This window comes from Oncorhynchus mykiss, chromosome 3, assembly GCF_013265735.2.
Source record: "Oncorhynchus mykiss isolate Arlee chromosome 3, USDA_OmykA_1.1, whole genome shotgun sequence".
In the NCBI taxonomy this organism is placed as follows: Eukaryota; Metazoa; Chordata; class Actinopteri; order Salmoniformes; family Salmonidae; genus Oncorhynchus; species Oncorhynchus mykiss.
Genome location: NC_048567.1, coordinates 53,143,155 through 53,156,274, shown reverse-complemented (window position 1 = coordinate 53,156,274; position 13,120 = coordinate 53,143,155). Strand labels below are relative to the sequence as shown.

The 13,120-nt window shown below is 42.8% G+C and overlaps 1 protein-coding gene across 2 annotated transcripts in view; it reads right to left on the bottom strand.

Moving 5' to 3' along the window:
• Positions 1–13,120, bottom strand: part of acvr2aa (activin A receptor type 2Aa) — a 47,771-nt gene that overhangs the window by 16,152 nt on the left and 18,499 nt on the right. For both annotated transcript variants that reach the window (XM_021597328.2, XM_021597329.2), the window contains exons 2-4: positions 10,370–10,592; positions 8,847–8,959; positions 5,136–5,290 (exon numbers count right to left, since the gene is read on the bottom strand). In XM_021597328.2, the coding sequence (XP_021453003.1) occupies positions 5,136–5,290; positions 8,847–8,959; positions 10,370–10,592 (491 nt within the window). The remainder of the gene's footprint in view (positions 1–5,135; positions 5,291–8,846; positions 8,960–10,369; positions 10,593–13,120) is intronic.

Below are 13,120 nucleotides of genomic sequence, written 5' to 3'. Positions count from 1 at the left end.
ACCCACAGACATCATTCAAACTGCAGAGTGTTTTCTATCCAATACTAATAATAATATGCATATATTAGCATCTGGGACAGAGGAGGCGGCATTTCACTCTGGGCACGCTATTCATCCAAAAGTGAAAATGCTGCCCCCTATCCCAAAAAGGTTAATCGCGTAATAATTCAACCTACATAATTGATTTGATAATATACAGTCTTCACATTTAATGATAGTCCAGACACAACAGGAGTTATGGTTAGTTTTAGGGTTAGAGTTAGGTTTAGGGTTAAGGAATGGTTTTGAGGTTTGGGTTAGGGATAGGGATAGGGAAAATAGAATTTAGAATGGTTATAAATTGTGTCCCCGCAAGGTTAGTTAAACAAGACTGTGTGTGTGAGCATTCAGCTAGTCGATAGTGCACGCAATGCAGAGATTTAGTGTTAATCTTTACCGTGGTTCTCCTTTGTCGCTGCTGTGCAATCAATGTGATATATGGTAATGGACCAGTATGCATAGTGTAAATGCATAGCTCAACTTGTTTGGGAAGAATGCATGGCATGAAAAGCACTTCATGTGCAGCTATATATATATATATATATATATATATATATATATATATATATATATATATATATATATATATATATATATATATATATATATATATATATATATATGACTCCTGCTTGGTGTAGATGGTCCAGTAGATAACAGCAGAGCGAGAGAGCTGCAGTATGGGTGTGGGAAGCCAGCATTAACGAAAACATGGCTTGTTATTGATCAAATTCAGGCATGTCTCATTGACCTGCGTGCAGCAAGCCTTTTTATAACCGGGGGGGGGGGGGGGTGTAGAGATGAAGAGAGCGGAGTGAGCGGGCAGAGGGAGAGAGTGAGGGAGGAAAGAAAAGAGAGCGAGAGCATGCATTATTAATCCAACCCTCCCCCTCTCCGAACGAGCGAACGCTTTCCTGTACTCAGTGTTCTGTGCTGTGGTGCGGGTGATGATGAGTGGGCGAGGACCACACACACACACACTTTAAACCCCAATGATTATCAGGTACTGTACTTGCATAGAACGGCCAGGCCATACTGAGAAAGAACCACACATCATAGGGAGGCCTAACCAGCCTTTCTTCTATCAGAATTGCACTAACAGATACACTGTACACTCGTACCAAGATAGATAGTATCTCATGTACAGCATGTCCATCTGTGTCTTCTGACTATTATAAAAACCCATGAAGTGGACTGAACATTGGTTCTAAAAGCAGCCCTGATGCTCCATTGTCAGAGAAGTCGGGCTCATTGTAAGAGAGGTTGAGGGCCCCTCGCCCCAGGAACCTCAGGTGTCAATGTGACCTCTGACTTACGGAAATGGGCATAACTGTAAAGGACAACTCTGCCACTTTATAACCAGTTATTATGCTGTTAGTATACTGTATATGCATTACTATTTAATGCACATTTTGATGTTTTATAGTTTTTGTTAGTCATACTGCACAATTCCTATTTTTTGTAATTTTGAAGCTTCTGTACTGCATACTACGATTCCCAGGGTGCATTTTGTCACCCATGAAGCAATGCTCAGCTTAGTCAGCCACTTAGCTAGCTGGCTATCAAGCCCAGAAGAAAGCTTAGTCTAAATATATTGCTTATATCATAAAATATAAGTACATTTCACATTACTTTTGGGTTGAAAATATATTATAATGCATGCATAAATGTTGTGCTGAATATATGCCCATGTCGTTGTCACCAAAAAACTGCAATATAATTGTATGTTGATTCTGACTAGCTAGCTACGCTAACAATCGTCTACAGCATACTACAATTCCCAGGGTGCATTTTGTCACCCATGAAGCAATGCTCAGCTTAGTCAGCCACTTAGCTAGCTGGCTATCAAGCCCAGAAGAAAGCTTAGTCTAAATATATTGCTATATCATAAAATATAAGTACATTTCACATTACTTTTGGGTTGAAAATATATTATAATGCATGCATAAATGTCGTGCTGAATATATGCCCATGTCATTGTCACCAAAAAACTGCAATATAATTGTATGTTGATTCTGACTAGCTAGCTACGCTAACCATAACACAGAGTAACTACAACTAGTTAGAATGCAAGCTAGCCTGACTGCTGCATCCAAAATAACAGTTTAATCTTAATCTGTTAAAAAAAACACAACATTTATTATGTATTTTACAGGCAAATCATTACAGAATCCTAGTATCTCTCAACCTGTATATTTGGTGCTTTTTTATGTTATTTATTTAACCTTTATTTAACTAGGCAATTCAGGTAAGAACACATTCTTGTTTACAATGACGGCCAAACCCTAACGACGCTGGGCCAATTGTACGCTGACCTATCACGGCTGGAATCGAACCAGCCTGGAATCGAACCAGGGTCTGTAATGACGCCTCTAGCACTGAGATGCAGTGCCTTAGACCACTGCACCACTCGGGAGTGCAGCAAAGCTAGCTAGCTAAGTAGCTAAAGTGTTTTCTACGCTAACAGAAAAATACAGCCTCAGTGACCAAGCTACCATCCAACACTGGTGCCCTATTGGAACTAATAAAAAGTATGACGTTTACAAGTAATTCAATTACAACAAATTTGGAAAGGGCACAATGGCTGCTGGAGCTACAACTTCAGTCGGTGATTGTGGGAATAGTTTTGTAGAATGGAATCATGGGAGTTTGAGTCTTGAACAACAGAAAAATATTGGAATAGGCTGACTATAAATACACTACATGATCCAAAGTATGTGGACACCTGCTTGTCAAACATTTAATTCCAAAATCATGAGCATTACTATGGAGTTGGTCCCCCTTTTGCTGCTATAACAGCCCCCACTCTTCTGGAAAGGCTTTCCACTAGATTTTGGAACATTACAGCGGGGACTTGCTTCCATTCAGCCACGAGCATTAGTGAGGTCAGGCGCTGATGTTGGGCAATTGGTATGGTACTATACTGTAAAGAAAAAGCGTTATCCTTGTGTTCACTGGGCTCTGTGCAGGCCAGTAAAGTTCTTCAACATTGATCTCGACAAACCATTTCTGCATGGACCTCGCTTGTGCACGGGGGAATTGTCATGCTGAAACAGGAAATGACCTTCCTCAAACTTTACAGTGGGCACTATGCATTGGGGCAGGTAGCGTTCTCCTGGCATCCACCAAACCCAGATTTGTCCGTACTCCAGCGAACGCGTTTCTACTGCTTCAGAGTCCAATGCCGGTGAGCTTTACACCACTCTAGCTGACGCTTGGCATTGCGCATGGTGATCTTAGGCTGCTCGGCCATGGAAACCCATTTCATGAAGCTCCCGACGAACAGTTTATGTGTTGACGTTGCCTCCAGAGGCAGTTTGGAACTCAACAGTGAGTGTGGCAACCGAGGACACACGATTTGTATGCACTATGCGCTTCAGCACTCGCCAGTCCCATTCTGTGAACTTGTGAGGCCTACCACTTTGCTGCTGAGTCGTTGTTGCTCCTAGACGTTTCCACTTCACAATAACAACACTTTCAGTTGATCGGGGCAGCTCGAGCAGGGCAGAAATTGACATCCTATGACAGTGCCACGTTGAAAGTCTCACTGAGCTCTTCAGCAAGGCACTGTACTGCCAATGTTCGTCTACTGAGATTGCATGGCGGTGTGCTCGATTTTATACACCTGGCGATGACAGGTGTGGCTGAAATAGCCAAATCCACTAATTCGAAGGGGTGTCCACATACTTTTGTATATGTAGAGTATCATTCTATAGGTTCTTGACCGTCTACTTAAAAATATTTACAGATGTTATTAGACAGACAACCAGAGCAACATAGAGCAGGGAGTTCCAGTATGATCAGAAAACTACAGACGGGTTACATATATTGCTGAAAATGACTGTCCATAACTTCTTGTATTAGTCAGCTCCTACTTGAAAACGTAACAGAGAAGCAATTTCCTGTTTTGCTAATCACTAAACAGTCATGAAAACATAAAATGACACTAAAACTGTGCAGGACATCACTAAATACATCATAATAACAAAAAGTGGCAGAGTTGTCCTTTAACTTGAGCTTGTTGCTGTTGCAGCTGTGGCACAGCCTCAGTCAAATCTGAAAGGACACATCGAACACAGCCAGCCACAACACTGCTGGGTAAATAAAGATGATAGCAGAACATAAAAAAACAGCATGGTTTCTCACATCCACTTCACAGCCCCCACTAACTCCAACATGAGCAGAATACAGTGGCCTACTTGAATGGCTTCACTGGCTTGATGCCAAAAAGCTGACCATGTGTGAAAGGTGTCCATACTTTTATGCATCCCTATCACACCCAAGAATGTAGAGGTACAATACTGTAAAGAAAGAGCATCATTCTTTTTTCAGAAATCATTGTGTTCACTGATTTTGGATGCTAATTGAGGCAATGGAAGACGTTGTAATAGACGTATGTTATTAGAATTCACTTCTTTGAGTGCGTCATGTACTAACATTTCTGCCAAACTGCCAAGTATTCGGAGCCTTAGCTTTGGCACAGCCAGGCTTTCATGGAGATTTCACATGCTACTTTGTGAGCATTCGTGTGTGTGTGTGTGTGTGTGTGTGTGTGTGTGTGTGTGTGTGTCAATGGCAGATAGATTACGTAAACGCTCTGTCCCATCAAAGCAAGGGAACTACATTTCCTGAAAAGGTGTAATTTCTCTGAAAATTTTCCAAAAAAGGGGTGGAGGGGGGGAAAAAAAGAGAACATGAGCGCAGTTGCCAAATACAGACTCTCAGGCTACCAACAGCACAAGCTCAAGCACAAATACAACTCATAGCAACTGATCTGTGTCATACAGGTGATTTGAAAGTCATAGTACTGCTCTCACAGACTTTAGTCATGATGGAGAAAAAGTTTATCAACAAAGCGGGCCACAGTCAAAACAAAGAGGTGTTGCGTCTACAGTGGTATATCTGTGGACACTTGGAATACCTTGCTTCCGCCATCCAGCCAACATAGATCAAATGCTAGCTACAGGCGAACTCAAATGAGAACAACTCTCATTGATATACAGTAGCTAGTCTATCAAATAGTCATTGCATAGCTAGCTACAACTGTTTTTGCAACTAAAGAGGGTTTTGTACATTAGTGCTGTGTATTTTCTTACCTGTGTGGGCACCAGGACTGGCGGGTATGCCAATTTGTGATTGCGGTACATCCAGAAGGAGAAGAGGATGATTGCAGTGATGCCTATGATGGGCACCAACGAGTACATCAGGGTGGTAAAGAGAGGAGGCTTCGGCGTAACCGGGTTCGACGTTGCTATGGAGGGAAGGGGAGAGCGAGGGAGGGAGTGGGAAAGAGAGTGAAAGAAAGACAGAGAGAGTAAAATGAGATCAATCTAGATTACGCCTGGACAAAAGGACTATTGTAGGATGTACTCAAAATCAAGGAGTGCTGAAAGAGCATTTTGTTAATAACTTTGCCAAGAATGTGAAAAACGAAATGGGTTATGTGTTGCGGTCTCCGTGTTCATAATGTAGGGCTGATATGGGCTCAACTATAGCTGGCTGATGTCATTTTTATAAAATGCATTTCTAGCTGGGTCTCTCTGGGGCTGGGAATCAGCCAAATCTATCCGGGCTTAGTGTCAATGAGTGTGACGGTTAAATCAAGAGGATATCTCGCTCTCAGTCACACACACATGCGCGCACAAAAACACACACACACACACTAGAGCTGGGATGATAAACTGACCAAACCGACCATTTATCGTGGACATAGTGCTGAAATTGTTCATTAAGATAAATAACCTGCGAAGTTTGAAATGAAATACATTTGCTAATATGGGTGCTTGTTAATGGGACAATTGATAGCTACAACATTCAAAGTAATAGTAGTAGTTAAAAGGGTAATGTAATAAAAAAAATAACTTTGGTGTACATCATTATAAACTTAACGTTTCATTGTGATAATTCAGTCAATTTATCTTGATATGGGTTTTGTCCATATCGCCCAGCTCTAACACACACACACACACACGCACACACGCACGCACGCACGCACGCACGCACGCACACACACACACACACACACACACACACACACACACACACACACACAGAGTTTTGTATTGCTATCCTTGTGGGGACCAAAGAATTGATTCCCAGCCAAAATCCTATTTTCCCTAACCTTAACCTAACCTAATCGCAAACAGCAAACCCCTAAAACTATACCTAACCCTTACTCCTAACCGTAACCCCTAACCTTAAGTCTAACCCTAATTGTAACCCTAAACCTAAGTCTAAAATATAATTTTTCCTTGTGGGGACCGGCAAAATGTCCCCACTTGTCCGAATCATCCTTGCTTTACTATCCTTGTGAGGACTTCCGGTATTCACAAGAATAGTTAAACAAACACACACGAAACCTGAACACAGAGAGCATACTCTGAAGTCCGATGATTTGATCCCAAACGATTCAGTAAAAACTAGCTTTAATCTAGTAGCCCTGTTAACTGTGGAGCCACAGGCTTGGTGATTGAGTGAGTTAGTGTATCTGTCTAAAGCCTGTTTGGTTTGCAGGCACCCATCCTGGCACAGTCCCTTTACAGGGCTTCATGAAAGAGAGATAAGATTTGATTGTGACTCGTTGCCAAAGCAGCAGCTCCAGTAATCTCAACACGGACTCGTTTCACTGCTGCGGTGGATACCCCTTCCCTCGCCTGCCAGCGTGACATCCAGTGTGTGTATGTGTGTATCGTTACTGCTCTATGTGGGGGACCTCAGCTGAACTGGCAACACGCAGTAACATTGCGTGGTTAAAGATGGGGCACTGTTTGTGATGCTGCTGTTGCCTGCCTGCCACAACCCCCCCTTGCCATGCCCCTCCCCCTCTATACCCATTGCTCCCCTCCCCCTCTCCCAGCTCTCTGCCCAGTGCTCCACTTTAGCTGCAAGTGGGATAAGAACCCGGATTAGCCTCTTTGAGCTGAAAAATACATCAGACCCAAACCCCCCCCCCCACTCGCCAACATGCCTCCTCATGCCTGCTGCGTGCTCCCTGCTTTCCACGCCCCCACCTCGCCCCCAGGGCAATAGGATCACCACACTGTACACGCCACTCAGGCATGGAGCCGCTCTGGTCAGAAGGTCAAGCTCTCTCCCGTTCTCCCCCTCTTTCTATTCACTCCTGCATGGTTCATCCCCAGAGAGGCCTTGTTGCTAGGTTAAAAAAAGCAGCTGTGAGCATGTGCAGAGCCTTATGCTCGATACGATAGTAAGGCTCCGACCGAGCTTTTAATTCCAAATATCCAGGGAATTCCACATCTAGTTAGTCACTGCTGCAAATACGTACGTGTTTAGTTGAATAAGCAGAGGGAGAAAGACATGCCTAATGTACTGTAGTAGAGCCCATCTCCCCACCCAAAGCTTTAATATACAGTCAGTGGCCAGTTTATTAGGTACTCCACCCCATTCATGAAAATGCACTGCTACTACAAACATTGAGTCACGTGACCGTGGCTTGCTATATAAAGCAGGCAGACAGGCATTGAGGCATTCAGTTACTGTTCGAATGGGCAAAATTAGTGACCTAAGCGACTTTGAGTGTGGTATGATTGTCGGTGCCAGGTTCCACTCCTGTCAGCTAAAACCAAGAAGAAGCGGCTCCAGTGGGCATGTGATCACCAAAACTGGACAATTGAGGATTGGAAAAACATTGCCTGTTCCAACAAAGTCTGGTTCCTTTTGCGTCATGCTGATGGCAGAGTCAAGATTTGGGGTAAGCAGCATGAGTCCATGGACCCATCCAGCCTGTAGCGGTGGTGTACTGGTGTGGGGAATGTTTTCCTGGCACATGTTAGGTCCCTTGATACCAATTGAGCAACTATTGAACGCCAAAACCCAAAGAATTCAGGCTGTTCTGTAGTCCGACCCTGTACTAGATGGGTGTACCTAATAAAATGACCAGTGAGTGTATCTATTGTATAACCTCTATCTGACTCCAATGCAAGAACACACAAATGTTTTCCCCATTAATTAGTATGACTATTCTGAAAAGGGCAATTCTATTCATTGTTGAGCAACAATAGCACAAGAGGAAAAAGAGTAACCCAACCACAACATTAAGGCATTTCTGATCACTGATTAGATTTTTTCTTTATACTCAACTGAGGATGTGGTAATAAAAAAACATGTTTTGCCAGGACCAAGAAATTCCAGAACCAAGGAACATTAAGAGATTTCTGATTAGATGTTTCTATTCTGCATTCTTTGAGAATGTGCTCAGATTATTATATATCTTTTTTTTTAAATCAACAATTACGGGAAGAATGTAGATTGATTTCCAGGAAGGATTGTTGCTTGGCAGAGCGAGCAGCACCAATGGAGGAAGCTAGCTACACCTCCTCTGAGTCACTGCATTCTTCCTCCTGCTAAGAGGTTGTTTAGCAGTGAGGCCCGTTAGCTCAACGGGGATAAGGAGGACAGATCATCCCCTTTTAATCTTAAAGACACAGCAATCCCTGATGAATGACACACAGGAAGCCACACAGGATACGGTCAGACACACCATGGCACATGCCGGAGTTCACTGCACACTCACTGGAACTAGGAACACCACATCACGCTGCACACTTCCCGGAATATGGAGCAGATTTGACGAAGCAGAGCGGTTATGCAGAGCATCAGCGTTATGTAACGTGAGAGAATAAAGATGACTAACATATTGGGTTGTTTATTTTGTTTCATGTCGTAACAAAAGTCAAAAGGTCACGCTTCGGACAAAGGCAAGTACGTCAGATTTGAGCATAACATATTTTTCAGTTGATATGGTGTTACTACATACAGAAACACAAGCATACGCACACACAACTTACTCTGAACAGCTTGTGTGTTGTCGGGGGTGTAGAATAACTTTTGGTTGCACATGTTTCCTTCACAGCAGCAGAAGAACACATCTGGACTTTCCTTCATCTCCACACATTCAGTTCTGGAAAAGAGAGAGACAATGCTGTCATAACAATGTAGCAAAATGTTGGTCCCTTCGGGCCCCAATAGCTTAGCAAACCTTCCCTTTTCTAAAGTCTTTTTGCAACTTATTTTGTTTCTTTGGGTTACAATTGTATATCAAAGGAAAATATGATATTTCGGAAACTGTCCTTGAGCTTTAGACTGGAGCTCTACAGGAATAGTAATATAATGGATGTAAAAATATGATGTTGTAGTTCATGTTGCTGTAGGTACTGAAGGCTACTTCCTGCAAACAAGTATTTTTGTGTTTCACCTCGTACGTTTGGAACTCAGTCAAATCAACAAAAAACGAAGGAAAAAAATAATAAATTCTATATTTAACTGGCAAACTGACATTCCATGGCAGTTAAACCATATCAAAGCTACACTCCGTTCTCTAAACATCCTTGACTAGATAAACAAGCTGATTAACACAAGCTGAAACAAAATGAGCAGTATTCACTCCAAACTATGTTTGAAAAAAAATGTTTGGCTGTTGTTTACATGGAGAGTATACACACGTTGGTAAGTTGCCGCACGGTCGGAGCTACCTGTTGCTCTACATTGCTCTACATTGAGTAATCACATGGCAGCATGCCACACTTCAAAAACACATCGATTTGGTTACTGCAGATGGAAGGTAAACGGGTTCATCAGCATGCTAAGACAAGACCCGCCGTGTAAATCGGCCTTTCTGGGCCTGGGTTCTCGCACGCTATGACAGAGAATGTTTCTGGCAACACTAGCTGACATGCTGGATGGATAGCTGGGAAGATAACATCACAATTTGGTGGAATGGAGGGGGAGCAAAGCTGAACAGCAATAACATGTTTACACAAGTGAAGAGGGGCTAAAGTGTTACACTTAAACATCAGGTATATATATATATATATATATATATATATATATAACTCTGAGTGAGGAAACATTTCATCCATCTCGATCTGTCTGTTCTGGCTCACAGGGCAAATGTGCAATATGCAAACATCTAGGCCTAGATTGTTTTAAAAAACACTGCAGGTGTTAAATTACTTGAAGAAGCTCAATTGTTTATCGCAGTAGTGTAGCTGTTAGAACAAGTCGAGACTGCTAATGCTGACATTTAAAAAAAAATGTCTAGCCTGCAAGAAACCACGTTCATGATGATTTTTCGTCCTCCACATTGACACCTTTCACATCATCTCCATGGGACGACCAAGTCCTCACACAGAATGGAGGTACTAGATAGGCCTCAGAGTCGTCTTCACTGATTATACTGATAACATTTGTCATCCATTGCAAAACACCAATGATACACTTAGTTATTCCACCGTGTGTCATTGGTGTGTTGTAACAGATCACACATGTTATCCAACCCACCCCCACAGAGCCATGATGCAATAGGCCCTACCTGTCATAGCAGTTGGTATCATCCAGCCAGCAGCCCTGCTTGACGATATCTACGGTTCCCGACACATTCCTCCAGGTGGCAAAGCAGTGTCTCCGCTTGTCCTTCTCCCCGGCACACGTCTCGATGCCACTGCGGTTACCCCGGTTCTCCTGGATGGCAGCAGGGTTGGGGTTGTAGTTGTAGTGGACACACTCCTGCGTCTCTGACCGGCCCAGGATAGCCCCTGAGGAACAGAGAGATGGAGACACCAGATCAAAATACTTTGAGGTGAAGGTCGAACAGCATTCCTGTTGTAAGGTGAATGTGTTAATAAATCATTTGGTTAGAATCGGTTGAAGGGCGTTCAAACACCAAACCACAGACATGAATGAATACATAAAAGAAGCCTACTGTGTCCTGCACATCAACATAGTTCATTTTGGGACAGCCCTGTCTACAGTGTAACATCATATGTCCTTTTAATCTACGACTAATCTATTGCTCTCGTGAAGCAATGCACGGATGGTGTAACTCTCCACTCACTGCAGGACAATTACAGGATGGAGGCATTAAAGGCCACTTCCAGGGCTGCAGTGATCACGAACAGAGCCATCTCTCATCAGCCAGCCTCCCTCCACAGTGTGAAGCCTTACCACAGCACTGTAATTAACCAGTGGTGATGACTCGAGTGCCTCTAGAAACTGACACACACAGTCTTCAAATGCTGTGTGGGAAAATCTCTGGCCCTGGCTGATTGTGATATGATTTGTTAATGATTATGTTTGATAGGTCCAGGAGGGTAATGGGATAGAATTCCCATTCAGAGAGAACAGTCTCGTTTTCAACCGAATCAGCAGGGTTGAAATAAGTCGAATGTCATTTACTGCACTGAATCACAACACATGACAATCATTTAGCCCACTGCACCCTCACCTCATCCATTTTGAGAAGTAACCTAGGCATGAAATATTCTAGTATGCAGCTAGTAAAATACAGCCCCTATTGACAGTATGCTCCGAGCTGTACAAAGCACACTACACACAAGTCAATCAAACAATTGCCAATAATGTACTGTCATGCATAGTCAGGCTATCCTCCTTCACTGAGCCATTGACATGACAATGAACTCAAAATATAAACATTAACCTGCGAGGCGCCAGGCACCACAGGTTGATTCATCCCTGGATTAGGGCCTACTGCTTAAGGAATGTATTCACTATATCATCTCAAACACCAAAAAGGCTAGACAAAAATCATTTATATTTTAAGTATAATCCTTGAGACTTATCTAAACAACAGGAAAAAGGATTTTGAATTTAAAGTTCAAAACATAGCCTGAGAGTGCCATATGGTTTAAGAAACCACAACAATATGAGCTTGTGGTTATGGTTAACCCTGACAAAACCTCAAGTGGTAACAGTGACTGAAAACAAAAGGATATGGTGGGTGTGGTTTGACAATGGTGACACGTCTGCTTGTTAAGGCAGGGAAGAGAGGCTCTGACACAAACCAATGAACATGCAAAGGTCTTTCTCTCTCATCTCTACGTGTGCCAAATATAGGAGAACTAACCGTTTAGAAAGCTTTCTATAAATAGGCTTGCCGGCTTGATTCAGCTCAGATAGGATAAAATGCTACTGTTTAGCCTACGTAATCTATTGTAAAGTCTATTCTTAACACATTTTGTCTTCGGGGTGTAAAAAGACACACACATCCTTAATTAAAAAGAAGAAATGCATAATTTAAAAAGTACAAAGAGATATTTTGAGAGTGAGACGGAAAGAAAGACAGAGAGAAAGGGACAGAGAATCAGAGACAGGGACACAGCAAGAGACAGAAAAAGAGAGATAGAAGAAAGAGCCTGAGAGTGAGAAGAAAGAAAGAAGTCACCTGCCAAGGGCCCCCTGAGACACAGAGGGGATTCTCTTAGTCTCTTCATTCCGCTCATATCTAACAGGGCCAGGGACAAGGGAGTCGGGACCTACAGTGCCGTTTTGTTCTGACAATCAATTATGAGGGACAACTAAACATAGGATAGCTAAACGTGGAATGCTCTGAGCCCAGGGGCCAGAGATCTGGAAACTGGTCACGCAAGTTGAGTAAAAGAGACTAGAGGCGCTAGAGGTCGACCGATTAATCGGAATGGCCGATTTAATTAGGGCCGATTTCAAGTTTCCAACAACAATCGGAAATCTGTATTTTTGGGCGCCGATTTGCCGATTTAATTTATTTATGTATTTCTTATACCTTTATTTAACTAGGCAAGTCAGTTAAGAACACATTCTTATGTTCAATGACGGCCTAGGAAGGGTGGGTTAACTGCCTCGTTCAGGGGCAGAACGACAGATTTGCACATTGTCAGCTCGAGGGACCCAATCTTGCAACCTTACAGTTAACTAGTCCAACGCAATAACGACCTGCCTCTCTCTCGTTGCACTCCACAAGGAGACTGACTGCCTGTTACGCGAATGCAGTAAGCCAAGGTAAGTTGCTAGCTAGCATTAAACGTATCTTATAAAAAACAATCAATCATAATCACTACTTAACTACACATGGTTGATGATATTACTAGATATTATCTAGCGTGTCCTGCGTTGCATATAATCTGACTGAGCATACAAGCATACAAGTATCTAAGTATCTGACTGAGCGGTGGTAGGCAGAAGCAGGTGCGTAAACATTCATTCAAACAGCACTTTCGTGCGTTTTGCCAGCAGCTCTTCGTTGTGCGTCAAGCATTGCGCTGTTTATGACTTCAAGCCTATCAACTCC